This window comes from Botrytis porri, assembly GCF_014898465.1.
Source record: "Botrytis porri strain MUCL 3234 chromosome Unknown BPOR_006, whole genome shotgun sequence".
Lineage (NCBI taxonomy): Eukaryota > Fungi > Ascomycota > Leotiomycetes > Helotiales > Sclerotiniaceae > Botrytis > Botrytis porri.
This window is the reverse complement of record NW_024066080.1, coordinates 1,500,274-1,517,189: the sequence shown is the minus strand read 5'-3', so window position 1 is coordinate 1,517,189 and position 16,916 is coordinate 1,500,274. Positions and strand designations below refer to the sequence as shown.

The 16,916-nt window shown below is 41.6% G+C and overlaps 8 protein-coding genes across 8 annotated transcripts; 5 read left to right on the top strand and 3 right to left on the bottom strand.

Annotated features, from left to right (window-relative positions):
* Positions 1-620: 620 nt before the first annotated feature.
* Positions 621-2,288, top strand: EAF01_004968 (uncharacterized protein). The gene is made up of 2 exons (XM_038913222.1): positions 621-1,606; positions 1,667-2,288. The coding sequence occupies exons 1-2, from the start codon at positions 772-774 to the stop codon at positions 2,092-2,094; spliced, it is 1,263 nt and encodes a 420-aa protein (XP_038771308.1). The 5' UTR covers positions 621-771; the 3' UTR covers positions 2,095-2,288.
* Positions 2,289-4,148: 1,860 nt separating this feature from the next.
* Positions 4,149-4,730, top strand: EAF01_004967 (uncharacterized protein; the record flags this gene model as incomplete). Its single annotated transcript, XM_038913221.1, has 1 exon — positions 4,149-4,730. The coding sequence occupies one exon, from the start codon at positions 4,149-4,151 to the stop codon at positions 4,728-4,730; it is 582 nt and encodes a 193-aa protein (XP_038771307.1).
* A 2,678-nt stretch (positions 4,731-7,408) lies between these two features.
* On the top strand, positions 7,409-7,951 carry EAF01_004966 (uncharacterized protein; the record flags this gene model as incomplete). The annotated part of the gene is made up of 1 exon (XM_038913220.1): positions 7,409-7,951. The coding sequence occupies one exon, from the start codon at positions 7,409-7,411 to the stop codon at positions 7,949-7,951; it is 543 nt and encodes a 180-aa protein (XP_038771306.1).
* Positions 7,952-9,288: 1,337 nt separating this feature from the next.
* On the bottom strand, positions 9,289-9,774 carry EAF01_004965 (uncharacterized protein; the record flags this gene model as incomplete). Its single annotated transcript, XM_038913219.1, has 1 exon — positions 9,289-9,774. The coding sequence occupies one exon, from the start codon at positions 9,772-9,774 to the stop codon at positions 9,289-9,291; it is 486 nt and encodes a 161-aa protein (XP_038771305.1).
* A 682-nt stretch (positions 9,775-10,456) lies between these two features.
* EAF01_004964 (uncharacterized protein) lies at positions 10,457-10,900 on the bottom strand (the record flags this gene model as incomplete). Its single annotated transcript, XM_038913218.1, has 2 exons — positions 10,457-10,710; positions 10,774-10,900. The coding sequence occupies 2 exons, from the start codon at positions 10,898-10,900 to the stop codon at positions 10,457-10,459; spliced, it is 381 nt and encodes a 126-aa protein (XP_038771304.1).
* A 679-nt stretch (positions 10,901-11,579) lies between these two features.
* On the top strand, positions 11,580-12,701 carry EAF01_004963 (uncharacterized protein; the record flags this gene model as incomplete). Its single annotated transcript, XM_038913217.1, has 1 exon — positions 11,580-12,701. The coding sequence occupies one exon, from the start codon at positions 11,580-11,582 to the stop codon at positions 12,699-12,701; it is 1,122 nt and encodes a 373-aa protein (XP_038771303.1).
* A 1,895-nt stretch (positions 12,702-14,596) lies between these two features.
* Positions 14,597-15,082, bottom strand: EAF01_004962 (uncharacterized protein; the record flags this gene model as incomplete). Its single annotated transcript, XM_038913216.1, has 1 exon — positions 14,597-15,082. The coding sequence occupies one exon, from the start codon at positions 15,080-15,082 to the stop codon at positions 14,597-14,599; it is 486 nt and encodes a 161-aa protein (XP_038771302.1).
* A 771-nt stretch (positions 15,083-15,853) lies between these two features.
* Positions 15,854-16,804, top strand: EAF01_004961 (uncharacterized protein; the record flags this gene model as incomplete). The annotated part of the gene is made up of 1 exon (XM_038913215.1): positions 15,854-16,804. The coding sequence occupies one exon, from the start codon at positions 15,854-15,856 to the stop codon at positions 16,802-16,804; it is 951 nt and encodes a 316-aa protein (XP_038771301.1).
* Between the last annotated feature and the right edge of the window lie 112 nt (positions 16,805-16,916).

The following is a 16,916-nucleotide window of genomic DNA, read 5'->3' as shown; positions in this document are numbered from 1 at the left end:
TCACTTCCCAAAGGATCTTTTACCGCTGTCTTCTTAGCCCTTTGTAACCTTGAGAGATTACTCGGTACGCTCGGAATAATCGGTCTCATCGTGATGGCCCTGTATGAACATGGAATAATTCGAGACTTTTCTCCGCGTGGGGACTATGGATTGAGTGAAATGGCCGGACTATTGATATTTAAGATTGGTAAATCAAAAGATTCCTATATTTCTCTATGGGACAGATAGATGCTTGCAAGGTATAACAAACAAACATACATACAAGAAATCATATAGAAGGTTTCATGTATAAATGTTCGGATATTAAATCCGAAATTCACCCCACTTTACCCCTTTAGCGATAAAACGTTGACTGCAATTCGATGATTATCTCGAGTTCCCCTGTTTAAACAAAACACATCGGATCACAAATTAACGGCTTTGGTGACAGTCATTTAGTGATTCGTGTCATAATCACATACTGTTCATCTGCTTACAGAATTTGAGCGAAACGCTGATTCCCGAAAAAGAAAAGTGCCATGAAATTAAAGTACAGAGAGGGTCCGGAGGGTTGTTTACCATCAGGATAAGTTGTCAACTCTAAATGAGAGGGGGAATGAGGTTAATTAATCGATGAAGTGGAGCATCTTGAGATCTCATCTCTTTGACTTTCTCAATAAATACTTCCTCCTCCCGATCGAAGCTTCCCTTTCTCTTACGCTTCCTTATCACTCTCACTAAAGTCATTCATTCATTCATTCCTTCAGTCAATCTCTTTTTCAATTTTACGCTATGCGTTTCACAAACTTTGTTTTGGCAGCTGGCCTTACAGCAACCGCATTCGCAGCTCCGGTAGCTGTTAGAGATGAGGATGATAGCTGTGTTGCCGATTACGATGAGACTAGTTCCGCTGCCGTTGTAGCTCAAACCACCCTTCCTTCTTCCTCCGCTGCTGTCGTTGCCGCCACTTCAGCTGCCCTATCAAGCAGTGCCGTCAAGGACTCTGCCGCCGTTGCTTCATCGGCCGCTAGTCCGGTTGTTGCTAGCTCTTCCGCCGTTTCATCCGCTGCTGCAGTTGCTACCTCGGCTTCTTCATCCCTCGCTGCAACATCCAGCAGCACAACTGCCGGAAAGTTGCAATGGATCGGTGCCAGCGAGTCTGGAGCCGAGTTCGGTCAAACCAACCTCCCAGGTGTTGTTGAGAAAGATTACACCTTCCCAAACACCACCGCCATCCAAACTTTGATTGATGGTGGCATGAACATCTTCCGTGTTCCATTCCTTTTGGAGCGTATGGCCCAAAGCAGCATCACCGCTGACCTCGACGCCACTTACCTTGCTAGCTACAAGGAGGTCATCGATTACATTACCGCCGCTGGTGCCAGCGCAGTTATGGAAGCTCACAACTATGGACGTTATGACTCTGCCATTATCACTTCCACCTCCGACTTCGGTAGCTTCTGGGGCAAACTCGCTACCAAGTTCGCCGATAACTCCAAGGTCATCTTTGACTGCAACAACGAGTTCCACGATGAGCCAACCGCTACCATCTATGCCGAGCTCAACCAAGCTTGTGTTACCGCTATCCGTGGCGCTGGTGCAACCTCCCAATACATCTTTGTTGAGGGTGAGTTATTCTTCAACCCTTCATACTTGCATTGGAATCTTATACTAACATGTTAATTAGGAACTTCTTACACTGGTGCCTGGACCTGGGTTTCATCTGGAAACTCTGTTTCCATGTTGAACATCACCGATCCTGAAGACAAGCTTGTCTACGAATTCCATCAATACCTCGACTCTGATGGATCTGGAACCTCTGCCACCTGTGTTAGCAGCACCATTGGTGCTGAGCGTATCGCCGATGCTACCGCATGGCTCAAGACCAACAACCTCAAGGGTGTCATTGGAGAATTCGCCGGTGGTGTCAACGCTGACTGTGAATCTGCTATCTCTGGTATGTTGGATGCTTTGGCTGCCGATAACAAGTACTGGTTGGGTGCTTTGTGGTGGGGTGCTGGCCCATGGTGGGGTGATTACATCTACGCTTTCGAGCCGCCTACCGGTGTTGCTTACGCTCAATACTTCGACACTCTTGTAAGCTACGTCGCATAAGCGTATGTAGATAAAATGTGTGAGTAGAGGTAGAGAGGAAAAGCTGTGGCTTAGGAAGTGGATTTTAATTCGTCTTGTATATATGTATTAGCATGGACCCTTGAGAAGGTGTTTGCTTAAAGGGGGTGTTTTAGTGGAGACCAAAGGGGGCGGAATTAAATCTCAATCCGTTTCCAACTTTGAATATCTTGATCCGAAATCGTGATTCCATGTATTGTTGCAACCAAGTGATTGAGTATGATTGCTGCTGTGGTATGACCAAACCGCAAACTGAGGACGTTTGCTTAAAGTTTGTAATCTCACGAGGTATTGTAGCCTGACACAAGCACAATGCCGTTGTTGAAGAATCGAGAATTTGTAATTGATCAACCACAACCACATGCTTTTGCAAAGATACCTCACGTGGTGTAATCATATGATGTATGATTTGACATTTAGTCAAAGAGTAGAACACCATACAGTGCCAAGGTGACATATATACATCCGATTTAATAACTCCTTTACCCCTCAAACAGAGGTGATTCTTGTGCCTTATTAATTTCAGTCGAACAGAAATCTGAGATTCAGTCACTATCAATTCAATCAATATAGCTTCAAATTAGAGGATTTCTAATTATGAGGTAAAACTTCTTCAGAAGTTCATTGGAATGGAAAAAAGGTCACACTTTGGAATCACGTTATCAATTTTGAGTGTATCGAACAGCGTTTACACTTTTCTCGCTGCAGCTGTTCTTTCCCTGCCAATCAAATTCCTCGATTAGACTGGTGCTCCACTTTTGCTTTCCAACAACGTCCAGCTTTCGTATCCCAAGACATGGTCAAGCTACTCACTCACAAAGTCGACATAGTGTTGGTACAATCCTGAGGGGGGAAGTCGTGCTATTCTCCAAAGCTCTACATTTGTACAGATACATTGCAGTCACTCACGAGCCAAGCCTAAGTGTATTTCTGAGCATTTTCGCGGAGGAGCGACCACGCGATTCTGCAGATGGGAAGTTACTTTCCTTCCTCGGATCTAGCTTGCTGTCCATTTACTTCATTGAGGCTCGTGGTACTTGATGCTATTCGCGACTTGCTTACAGGAGCAGTCAGGCCCTGAATATTGCGTGAAGCTTATAGAGACAGATTGTTAATCAATGGTTTGAAGTATTGATTGGATCCGGAGCTGGCATTTTTACTGGTGAAATAGGTCGTTTTGTCCCATGTCTAGGATTGTGCCAGAGTTTTGTTACTACCAATCATGGCGTGGAGGTAGTACCCATGTGCCATTCACATGCTCTGCGGTCTTGCTTTTGAGAGTAGCCATTTGGAATTTCTGGTTGTCGAACCACAAGTGTTGGTTTGAAAGCCACTTGTGTTTCTCTGTACCTATTCTCTACAGTCTTTTATAATCTATCATTTGCCACAGTGCGAGTGACCACGTGAAAGGAATCAGCACCCATCGTTGTTTTTTTTTTCTCGTTCTACTTTGACACGCTTCTTCCATACAACCTGAAATTTTTTGCATCGCTCGAAGGAAATTTCCTACATGATGCAGAGGTCTATATACTGACGATGAACTGCCACAGTTTTCTAAAACTAGAGACTAGGGATGCGCAGTCAAATCACATCGCATACTCAATTCCTATGCATTGTTCTCAGTAGTGAATGGTCACTCGCTCGTAAACCACACTTTCAACCAAACTTTCTACTAGTGCCGCAAGGGACCGCCATTTGGTTGAGACTAATGACATGCATGATAAAACCCTTTCAAATGGTACAGTTACCTGATTGATCTTTAATTTTCTGACATCTTCTATGCGTACAGTCAGTTCAATATGACGTCAAATTCTAGCTGACTACATCATTCTTACAAGACATTACTCCTTTTTTTCTTGCTATTTAATAATGGAACTCATCTGTAACAGTAATACTCAGTAGTACTGTTCTACAAAAAAAGCATTTCTACCTACTGTCAGCTCTTATAATTTGCTAACTTCTCGCATCTTTCACTCGAGATATCCATCTAGAAGCAAACAAGACAAACTCTTCTTCACTGCAAAATATTGAACACTATGTCTGGCGGTTTCATCTTACAAGCGGTCTATCGTACTCTTCAAGCTCGTCGTGTGGAAATACAGCTGGCGAAACTCGCCCAAGAGGAAAACGCTGCTTGGGAGATTGCAGCAATCTCCGTCCATCCATGGCTCAAATATAATGGCAGTAGTAAGACTTTAGAAATTGTACTCGACTTTTCTGGTTTAAATTCTCCATTTCAGCAGAATAAGCTCACCAAGAACCTAATTCAAATTCTTCCGAAGTACTCGAGCCATGCTACCAATATCCATATCGATGTTGTGTTTGGGATCCCCCACATGGACGTTATCAACAACAACACAAAAGCTGCTCGTCATTGGGCCATGGCTAACGTCGTTTATGAGCTCAATAAGTTCCGTCAACTTGATTCGGTTCGAGTCTCATTGTCTGTGCAGAGAATTTACTGGGAGCAGCTGAAGCCCGTTAGCGCAATCTATGGACTGGACTATACTCGCTGGACTTTTGACATTGTCGAAAATGGTACGGAGAAGGCAATTGAGATCGATTCTGACTTTGATTGTAAATTGAGCTCTCATTTCAATGACGAGATGTACTGGTGATGGAAGACGGGAATTTAAGCGAATCTACTCCATAGACTGCGGATATTTCGTGATGAAGGGTACATATACCGGCAGTTTACCATTGAATTTTGCGATAATATCTACAGCGTACTTGATACTGAACGAGTTAGATGGCAGCGACAAATTTTACTATTGTATATAATTTCTGGGCTGGCCCATGAACCGCTTCTTACATGATACCACTCGTTGTCAATAGCACGGCTAGCAGCTATCACACAAGCAAGAAAAACAATTCCTATTCCCCTGTTTTCTGTCAACTTCTGATCTTTCGTGTTACTTTGATTCGCTTCAATAATTTTGATCTATTTCATATTCAACGACCCTTGAAACCCGTCAGGCCATATTTTATACAACCATTCCGTTCAAAACTTGTGGTATTCGTGAATCAAAATTTGTTATCCTCTTTTTAAAACAAGCAAAAGAATGCTGGCTCGGTTAAGAGCCTTTTGATACTCTCCAAAGATGAAGGCACTAGTTCTCTAGCAAAGTGATTGATATTCCCACTTCGCTGCAACACTTGTGTTGATTCTTCCTTAGAGTAAATCAAGAGCTGATGAGTCTATAAGGCGAAGGAAGCCACTACCCCTGACTGACAGTAATGTGCCGATATCAGTGCCGAACTTATAAATGTGGGACTGGGTATTCGACGACTGAGCATTTTTCACCCTAGTATCATTTCAATATGTACTACAAAGATCTTAACTTCATGCAATCATGCAGACTCAGGTATGGACATGGATCTAAAGCCTGAGATAAAAACTAAGGAGCATTTAATGTACATCTCCCGAGCGTCGATCTTTTCCAAATAGATTCCAACCTTCGAAGGATATAAGTGCGAATACGAACTTACGCATTTTAATTGGAATAATTGGAACTGAATCAACTCAGCCTTGAAATATTATACTATACGATTAGGATTATGTAAATCGTTGGTTAAAATTCCAAAAGTTATGTTAAGCAAGTGTATCCCGCCTTTTGACGATTGAAAGCTATGCTTAGACAAACAGGATTGACAACAAAGCTCGATAGTATGGTAAGACTTTGAGAATATATGAAAAGCGATCTACAGAACAAAGTGATGATATTATTGCTGATATATATTATGTAGAGGTACTTTGCGGGGTGATCTTCGCTTAAAGCCTGGTATCACTCTACTGGAAAATTGGCTCCTTTACTTAGGTCTGTATATAGAATAAATGCTCAAAGTACTATGTGAAAGATGGTGTCGAGAGAGATATAGAAGTAAAAATCGTTCTTTTTATGAAATTAGTTTCCGAAATGGGAATGATTGAATCCTGGGGAAGTTACACCTCTGGAGTGGGCTAGTTAAGACAAGTTAGAATATGTCCAATGAGACTTGGAAGGTTTGCAAAAAATCAAAAACCATCTTCAATTAGATTAAGAATGACTGGAAGGGTCATACTTCCATCCCAAGACAGGTGACAGATACAGAATCTTACAATTTGTATTTCTTACAACGGGTATAAAGTCTCAATTACTTTTCTGTTTCTCAACATTCCTAGGTAGCATCTTTAAAGCTTTATTTAAGCCGCCTCACAACTCTCCATTCTCTGCTTAAAGACCTGTTGTTTTTGGCTCGACTCTACGTTCTAACCCGTAGCCTACTCAAGTCTCTCAACATAAAGACCCATAACCAGCTCAAAACATAAGAATTTATGTAGGCTATCACTACTCTCAAGGTGAAAGCGACGAACAAGTTGCTGACAGATGTTATCCACAAGCCACTCTCGAGATACCTCATAATATTTTGCTAGAGTGTCGAGAATGCTCCCAATTACTTGCTCGAATACTCATCGCGCACTGCGCGGCCTAGTTCAAAGCTCCACATAAGAATAGACACAATACTCTCGCTTAAATTAAGGAATCATACCATCTCTTGCACTTCGTGCTTGGACTTTCAAAAATACACATTTTTCGCACTTTGGCAGGTTAGATTCGCTTGGCTGATAATGGCAATAACTGATCTTGATTACATTGCATACACCTAGGTATTATTTCTGAGACTGTGAATGATATCAGATGAACTGGATCTCTACAGCTCCCTCAAAATTAAAATCAGGAGTTCTGCTTTCTTTGCGACTTTTGCATACATCTAGGATAGTATAGAGCTCTTGAGTAACGGCAAACGATTGAGTTCATGTAGCGGAGAGGATTCATTTGAGATGGGAGATCACTGTCTCCAAATTGATGAATCTTCACACACGAAGTTAATTTGTTCTTCCATATTCCCTGTGCTATTTACAATTTTCATAGTGAGTATATATATAATGAGTCTAAATCTTGATATTGATGGTATAAAGCCGTATCCAATAACTACGCCCATCGGCCAGAGTACTTAAAGTGTTTCACCAGTACAGTCAGTTCCCGAGAGAATCATGTACGGCAGTGAAGTACAACATATACATGTATTTGAATTTAGCGTCTGCTTCTGGAATCATAAATAGATTCCAAAGATCCTAAGATTTCCTCCTTCATTCTTCTTCTCATTACAACATCTTCAATCAGACCTTCGATCAACAATCAACTCAGACAATTTCTACAAAATCACAGAATTACGACATCAAGTTGACAGAACTCTGAACAAATACATCTTCCTGCACTTTCGAAGTAATTACTTATACTTCGAATCTTTCAAAATGCCTAAGAACAGAGGACCCAAGTCTAACGCAAATCGCCGCAACCGCGCCACTCGTCGCACTGATCGACTTGCTCATGTTCCTTCTCATACCATGATCACCTACGATGCAAGCCCCGCAGCTCTGTCTATTGATCTAGATTTCTGCACCGATAGACCAGTCGCCGAAGAGGAGGAGATCTTCCATGAACTTGTCAACACCGTTCCACAATATTCTGATGAGACAAATATCATTCATCTGAGAATGATCTTTGGCAGTGTACTTAACGATACCGAGGGAGTCAGCCGTCGGGGAGTTCTCGCTCATGTCGTCGAAATCATTAATGGTTTTCCACACATCAAGGAGATAACTTTTTCTATTGATATTAACCACTATGACTGGAAGCAAGTCAGCTCTGCGTCCGCCATCTACGGCCTCAAGTTCCCTAATTGGACTTTCAATATGAAGGTGGAAAATCGTGAGGCTCAACAAATCCTCTTTAACTCACGCATCGATCGACAACTTCGAGCAGCAGAGGCAAAAGCACTCCAACAAACTTTGTAGGGTCAGGGGGAATGGAGAGAGGGGGGTGGTAGTTGCGCAAGGGTTAGGGATATAGATCAATATGAAATATTGATCAACGGTGGATTGTCGTTCTTCTAGGTACGCGGGAGCCTATAATACTTGCCCCGACGACAGGATGTTGCATCGAACTAGAGTCGAACGGAGGCTGGGTCTACGGTTGCTTTTATGAAGCTTGTTTCTCATTCTAAGGATCGAGGACCGCTTTTGACTGCATTACAAGTATGAATGTTGGTTCTGCTATTTGACGGGAAGAGGCTTCTTAAGCGATAATGGCTTGGGAAGCTTCAGGATTTAAGGGATACCAATCAACAGCTCTACCTAGATCTGTTTTGCAGTAGTAAATGAGGCAGATAAATCAAGTCAACGCCTTACAAAAAATATGTATCTTTTGTGTTTTGAAAAGTGAATTGTGACATCGAAAGCGCAGTGACTTCCTACCATCCTACTATCTACTTTGCCGTGTGCATCATCACTATTTCGGTCATTCATTTTTGCGTACATACACCCTTTGAATGAGATAAATCTGAAATCTAAAATTTCATTACTAACTCTGAAGGCAACAAGAGGTTGCTGTCTATACAATTGATCTACAGATCAACCACTAATTGATCATGTCGAACTCCGTTTCTACCACAGCTGAGAGAATTGCATGCGGAGCTCGAATTCGCTGCATGTCCAAAACACCCATTACCCAAACACTAAACTCCCAGTTTCTATTTTCTGTGCGAGAAAATGGATCTAGAAATAAACTCTAATTTTGCCCACTTTATATATTTTGGAAAAAATAAGCTGCAGTGTTCGTTATGTGGATGTAGACTCCGCTGAACCCAAACCTTATAACTTCACATATCCTGAGAAGCATATGCAATGGAGAGGTTGTTATGAAATATTGTGAAACGTTGCAGGTGAGGACTATACACCAAGACCAGAAGTCGACTCATAGCTTCTTCAATGGCAGAAAATAGTTCATAGCCAAGACTTTGTGCTGTTTTAATCCCTGTAGTTGTTTCAATCATATGAAAAAAAAAACATCAGGATAATTGCACTCACATGAAATGAACCACCACTGGATGTTTCAAAACGATAGTAGCTCTAGCAGAATCTTGAGGGTTCCGTGTCAGTGACAAAAAGATTCGTATATTCTACCAATCTCCGCATACTCACACCACAACATGGATATCATCAACCCTGCGTTATCCAAGCTATCTCTTGCATTATCTTCCAAGCTAGTAACTTCACAGGAAGACCACGCAAAAAGAGATCTCCACAAGACCATTCATCCCACCTACTGTATTTCAAATTCCTCTTTCCAAATTTCACTCCGAGTCCGTATCCCTCGCATAATAAACCTCCCCGTCGCTATTGCTACCATTCGAGCTTCCATCCGAACAATGGCTACCGATCAACTCCGCATACCAATCCGAATCCATATCCACTGTATCTCGACAATCTCCTCTCACATAGTACTCAAACACAGTCCGCCCCCTTAGATGGCGAAACTCGAGGGCACAAGAAATCTGCGAAATATCATATTCGCGTAACCAGAATATAACATTGCTTCTACATAAGTCGAATTCATCGTTGAGGGTTTCGATTATTTCGGAGAGATCTTGCTCGACTCTTCTGAGTCCAGTGTTGTCGTTATCTGGCTCGGGGAAGCAGATGTTGAATATGATTTCTCGGGTGAAAGATGCGTACTGGGAAATATGGTATTTGACGTCGGAGTCCTCGTAGTCGTAGTTGATGGTTAGAGTCCCGCGATGGTATGAAAGCTCAGAGTGCCAGGTGATACCTGAAGCCATTTGGAAGTTTTTGGATCGTTTGTTGATGTTCGAGTCTTTTGGTGTTATTGGAGTGAAGTTATGCTTTTGTTGATAGGATGCAAGTTTACAATGTTGGAATGTTATTGGGAATGGGCTGGAGTTATATACCTTTCAATATGTGTGTCAGACTATAGAAACATTGAGACTTTTCGAGATGATAATGAGATGGTGGTAAAATCAACTCTTGAAAAATGTCTTTGTACCAAAAGAACCCACAGCTTGACTTATCGAAGCCACCAGTATAGTTGTTTCCTTGGGATATGACTTGACATAGACATGTCTCATGATTCGAATCTCTACAATTCTCTGAAACTTTACCTGACAATGACAATTGTGTCTTTGAAATATCTCACAATCCACAAGAAGACAAAGAAATGGCAAATTGAACGTTTCATAGCATCTAGATATCATAGCTCGAAGGAAAATATGGGGCTATTTGAGAGAGATTCGCAGAAATTCAGACTTGAAAGTATAGCTTTCGCAGACATGATTGAATTGACTATAGCTACCTGGCTAATATATTCCCCAAAGAACCTTATCTACTTACCAGAGAAGTAACTGTGAGCAAATACTATGTCAATCATACATTCTACCATTATTGAGGCGTTCGAGTCGAGTGTAGAACGGCGAACCAGGACCGATAGAAATACAATTTACATGTCTACCACGTTTGTATCTCATGCTCCACTGCTAGCGACGTTGACGCAAGTCGAAAAAACGGAGCAGCACAAGCGATTTGGCTAAAGTCTTCAGTATCGAGGCTCAAACTAATCTCTAGAGTTCTCAACCGAAAGCCTTTAAGAACTCGAACAACATCTGTAATACGCTGCTGGTTCTCAACTTGGTCAAGAGGACCATAATTGACGGTATGTCTGATTCCGAAATTCGGAAAATTGTAGCGAAATCTATTCTGCGCTTCCGGGAATTGAATTTTGACGACAACCTTTTCGGCGAAGGCGGCATATTGAGTTTACGTACGCTCTAAGGTCTCTCCCTCGCTTTCTATGTGGCCCAGACTATAATCGTAGTGGATTGTTAAAGATCTTCTATTGCGACTGTAGCTGAGTTCGCGGTGGCGTGGAATGCCATTAAGTGCAATAGTCATTTTTGACTGGATTCTTGACAGACAATGAAAGTTGTATATGTGTGTGTGAGATTCGTAATGGTAATGCTATGTTAGCACCCTCGGAGAAATTGTAAATCTTAAGTATTTGCCAATGTGGGAAGCTTCTTGGGCCCAGGTATCATAAGAACAATGCCAAAATGAACCACTAGAGCATGCTCTCGAATCATGAAACTGGATTCATTGCTGATTCGAGATAGGGGTAGACTACGAGTCGAATGTGTAGAAACCTTTCGAGAACACCCTACCCGAAAAGAGACTTCTAGTCGGAATGTCTCAGAACTTAACAAAGAGCACATATTCAACATAAATCAAACTAATGCTTCTCGCAAGGTTGCCATTCCCTTCCGCAAGACCTTATCAATCGACCTGTTGAGAGGTAACAATCTGTTCCTTGTTAGACAATGCTAAAAGTCATGCAAATTGTTTCCATGGAAAGCACTCGTGGCAGCTGATACAAGCACATTGATGCTTTGCCATAGGCAAAATCCTTTGTAGCTCTGATAACCATGTGTTTAAAAGTCTCATAAATAGCCATATCCCTCGCTTGATGATTGAAACAACCTGTCTCAGAAGACCTCAGACATACCAATCATTTCTCGGTGATATCGAAACTCCCCAATATCCATAGAACATCGAAGTAAGTTTCTTCCGCATCACGATGCCAAAACGCAAGAACAAACTCAACCGAGCCGATCGCTTAAGGCGGGATACTGCGCATATCGAACCACATAAGGGCTTGAAGATTGTAGAAGGATCGTTCCTCGTCATAACCATCAGCAACGATTGGAAAGTGCAGAACCAACGCAGAGGTAGTAATTACCTTTTAGCACGACTCCCTGGATATCTAAAACATACCAGGAGGATCCGCATCGAGATGTTATGCCGGGATCCGAATGATAGACGAACCCGCGAAGATGCCACTCGAAAAAGCAAAATGTTGACCAGTATAAGGAAACTATTGAATAAATCCAACAAGATCGATAGGTTAGAGGTAATTTTTCACATGAAGAAGGAGGATAAATTCGACCCATACATTCCTCAGCTCCAGGCTGTTGTCCCTCTCTACAACCTCAAATTTACGGAATGGACGCTCCACTGCCATTGGAAAAAGGGACTAAAGATCATCGAAGTGAAGCGCAATTCCGAACTGGAAAGAAAGATTACCACTCATCCATGGTTCCGTTTTGAAGACGGAAGGCTGTTATCCATCAAAATTGACCACACCAAGAAGTACAGACTACGCAAGGAAATCAAGTACGTGGATGAGCGCGAGAAATTGCAGGAATCGTTCTTCAACATTCTCCCTCTTTTCTTGAGCCAAGCAGACGAAATACGTATTAAAGTTACGCCATTGAAGCGCAAATACTTGTTGGTACGCATGCTCAACGATCGCAAGATGATGATTGACAAAATGATTTTACTCATCAATAGATATCGGAACGTCAAGACAGTCGAGGTCATCTTTCGGGTTGATGAACGTGAATCCGACTACTTAGATTTTGCAATTTCTTTCCTTAATTTAAAGCCGGCTTGGGAACTTTTTGTCGATCTTGATGAGGGGGAAGAAGAAGAGATCACGATGGGCTCGCTCGTTGCGCGCAGAATTCTGCAACTTCGTACACGCTCTAGTTCCGGCACTTCTCTAGGGGTTGACCGGCTCACAAATCTTTGCGGTGATATGATCATGGCTGTCATGCGCCAGCTATCCCCCACCTCTGCTAGTTCTCTACGTGCTTGCAATAGATTACTGGAGAGCATAATTGATCCACCAAGGCTTTGAGATACCCTTCGTGTTATTATCCAGGTGGATCCCAAGGGTGTTCTTGCTGTTTCCAGCCGGGCAATAATCGCTAATCGCTCATATCTCTTTTCATTCTTTCGTAGGGCATAGAATATTAGTTAACATATCTAGTTCTCAATACGAATATGAATTAGATCCCTTTAATCCAGTGACATCAAAAGTTTGTCGCACTTGGAGTGATTCCTACGTTTAAAAAAAGCTACAAGACTATGTTTCCTTGCACCGGGTGTTGGGTATGAGATATTCAATGTAAGACCTGATGAACTGAAGCCGTTATATTGCCCCAATCGCTTTGCATTTCATCGAGCGGGTCCCTGGTGCAGTGCTCTCCATAAATAAATTTTGTGCCTCTTTTTTTCTTAACTCGCTATGGATCGTTAATCCAAAAAAGTTATTGGGTGATTTATGATTCAATTTATTGATTGGATGAAAGATATCTATTAGCATTTATGTGTAATTATGATGGATTATTTAGGTATATCAATTCTGAACTGAACTTGAAGATGGATTGTGTTACGGAGCAAATGCATCGAAGAATTGTGGGAATCGAAAAGATTCAATTGATATTGTTCACTACGAAGAGAGAAGAGGGCTAAGCTACAAAAAGAATCTGTACTTATACCCTCCTTCTTAGTCTCCAGTCACATGCACCCCTGACAGATTGAGATTTGAAATTGAGACTTTAAACGGGAGTTTTGTGAGGTTTGATTGAAAGTGACGTAAATTATATAAGTAGATATAAAACTCGTCATTAAAAGCCAACTCAAAACAATTCATCATAGGTTACTATCTTATGGCACCTAGCCCAATCGAATCTATCCTTTCTCCAATTCAGCTACATCGCCCACCCCACCCATTACCAGCACTGCTCTTGTAAACCCTAATCATTTCTCCTACCAGTAAAAGCAAAAGGGGCTCATACTCAATATCATCGAAGCACACCAATAAACCTCGCTTGAGCAATCAAATCAAATCACAAGCCCACAACAGCTGAACAACAGGCAAACATTACGTCTCCATACACTTCAAGAAGCATAGGAGACAGAATATATAAATCTGATAAGTATAATATATCACAGCTAGATATCCAAATATCATCAAGAGAAACTATACTCTGCCGGCATATGTCAACGTAAAGTGTTGCAGCGTATGCAATCTCCCATCCGCTCCCCTACTCTCCTCGACTAACTAAGAGGAGAGAAAGCTCCAATTAGGATTAGAAAGATTAGGAGATATAGAAAATTTCCTCGGAGATAGCAAGGAGTTTTGGTATTAGAAGAGGAGGGAGAGGAGAATCAGGGGAGATTGCATACGCTGAAGTATATTTTGATAAGATAAACCAAGCCAGGAGTTTAAGCGCTCCGCAGATAGTTTTACAAAAACCATATGACTTTTAACAGAAACACACGGTTGGAATTCGTGAAGTGGTACTAACTATAGTCTAACTTTGAGTTCATGTTTTACACACAGGGAAATTCTCGGTAGCTACTATAAATTTTTCACCTTACCCGAAAAGCACGTTTTATTATGGAAAATAAATGTATTCAAGCACCCCTTCATGCTCCCCTGTGACTACTAGCTTAGCTACATACCAAAACCGAGCATATAAGAACCAAGTATCCACACAGTTACAATCCCTATTTTCAAACACCACCAGTGGGTGTACGGACTGACGGGACACTACAAAAAAGAACCTGTGAATATTTCTTGATATATCAGCTCATATATATATATACTAGTAATTGTTACAATTATTTATTTGAGATGAGACAATTAAACAATAAATTCTGATATCAAAAAATCAAAGAATGAATTTATTTCAGAATTTCTAAAGTTGAAAAGTGTTCCATCAATCCATACACCCACTGGTGCACCTACTCCGAATCCGAAGCCGACCATACATACCCGTCCTCATCGCTATCACCAGGAAAATAGTTACTATAACTCGGCCTACCATATACAGGTTCGAGTTCCTCAAGCCAGTCCGTATCCATATCAACTATATCCGTGCACTCACCTTCGACAAAATAAGTCAATTCGCATCCTCTGAGATTGAGCTTTCGAAAAGCACGAGCACTTGAGAGCTGATTTACATCGAGTCTTTGTAGGAAGAATGTTACTTCGAATTGAGATACGTTTGTGAATTCGTTGTTGATAATGTTGACGATATCCTCGATTTCTCCTGTGACTCTCGTGAGATCAGGATCGTTGTAGTTTGGGGCTGGGAATGTGATTTCGAAGTGTATTGTTCGGACACGCGAGGCATATTGTGAAAGGCAAGACACAGCTGTGGAATTGTTATAGTCGAATTTGATGGTGAGCTTACCATTGTTATCGTATTGAAGCTCCGGACGAGGCATGGTATTCTAGATTCTCTTTCTTGTTTGTTGAAAGGGTATGATTGTAATTCGAGGATGAAGTTTGTTGCTGTAAGAGTTCAAAGGGAGTTTGTACCGTGCTATATATTTTTGTGTGTTGAATCAATAGAAGCATCAAGACTACTGGAGTGGTATTCGGGAAGAATGAAGTTTCAGATAGTTGATGTTTGGAAGCATTTCCTGAAAGTCTTTGTACCGCGACAGACCATTGTGGGGATCCTGTAAGCATACCTGGGTGATCGAAGACTTTGGAAGATCGACCAAGAAAACTACGTCTTGAGCTTTGCTCAACTACCTATCTGCATATACCATATTGGAAGATTTTGAATCTGATTCTATGATGGTGATTGTGCAAATATATTCCATTTCCTTCCATTACTAAATGGAAAGATATTCATGCAAGAAACCACAACTTATTCAATCAAAAAGCTATAAATGATACGTAGAGTTGTATAGAAAGTTCTCGCAATCTGGAACCAAGAATCTGGTACTGACAAACTCAGTCGACTGGACTGGAACGATCTATCAGGTGGTAGCACTCTCGACATATCTAACACGTTTGTTTTTGCAATAATGCTTTGTGAAATAGTCTGCTACTTGGTGTGTTAAGAAATTCCGAAACACCATCTCCTTTTCTAGATCGTCATTCATGCTGCTCCGGTATTCAGTACGAGAATCCTGGATATACTTGAAGTATTTTTGAGTTCGAAAATTTACAAGTGAAAGAGCCCTCGCAATCGGAACAACACAATAATGTCACGACGCAAAGACAATGCTCATATCTCGGAGCATGAGAATTTGTCAATTTCGGGCGGAGACACCCTTGTCGTAACCATCGACTACAAACGACCAGCTAGAGAGCAAAGTGAAAGAACTGGTTTCAAATCTCTGCTTGAGCACCTCCCAGGATTCTCGGGATGCATGAAAAAAATACAGATCAAGATAGTTTGCCGGCTTGCCTATTACCCAGGAGTCTACGGGCATACAAATCGCCCAAATGCAATAGACTATGGAGAGGATACTGACCACGCAACCCAGCTTTTCACGGAGATGAGAGGTATCCTCAATGGATTCAAGATTGAAGAGCTAGACGTTGAGTTCTACTTACCTTGGTATAATCATCGTCAACTTCATGCTGTGATTCCACTTTTTAGCCTGAAATTCACAGAATGGACGCTACATTACATTTCGGGAGTGAGTACCAATGGTCAATCTATAGACGTAAAGCAAAACGGCAATGGGATCTTTGAACATGCCTGCTTGCCCTTTGACTACGAGACCAACACTTTGACTATTAAACTCAACAGTCATCCGAGTCCTGGCGCCATCGAAAGAGAGAGAAGATTCATCACATTGCTTCCACTGTTCGTGGGCTATGCAAAGCACATCGTTATACACATTCTACCAAGATCCGGGGAGCGAACATTGAGAGATAGTGAGTACCCAACTTTTAAACGACTTGCTAGGGATGTGGTTAGGATAATCGATGAATTTTATGGTGTTGGTAGTGTCATAATATATGTCAAGAACCTTCAATCCACGTATCGCTACTTCAGTCGTGCGGCTTGCTTTCACGACTTCAAGTCCACCGAATGGAAGTTTACCGGAATTTCAATACCTCTTGAGAGGCAAATCAAATACCTTTACGACCGAGGGTTTTGCCACATGAATAAGTGGACGATTACTGAAGAGTGTGTGATTTGACTTATTGGGGCTTTGAAGTATTGGACTGGCGATTATGAGTGGTGTGTGGTGAGGATAAGCACTGGTGAGAAGGTGTAGAGAGAGACGAGAGAGAGACGAGAGAGGTTAAGAT

What these genes read in the sequence shown, in the direction of transcription:
- EAF01_004968 (XM_038913222.1), top strand. Translation starts at nt 772, where the DNA reads ATGCGTTTCACAAACTTTGTTTTGGCAGCTGGCCTTACAGCAACCGCA. An exon ending in CCAATACATCTTTGTTGAGG is followed by an intron (nt 1,607 to 1,666) that starts GTGAGTTATTCT and finishes CATGTTAATTAG; the next exon opens with GAACTTCTTACACTGGTGCC.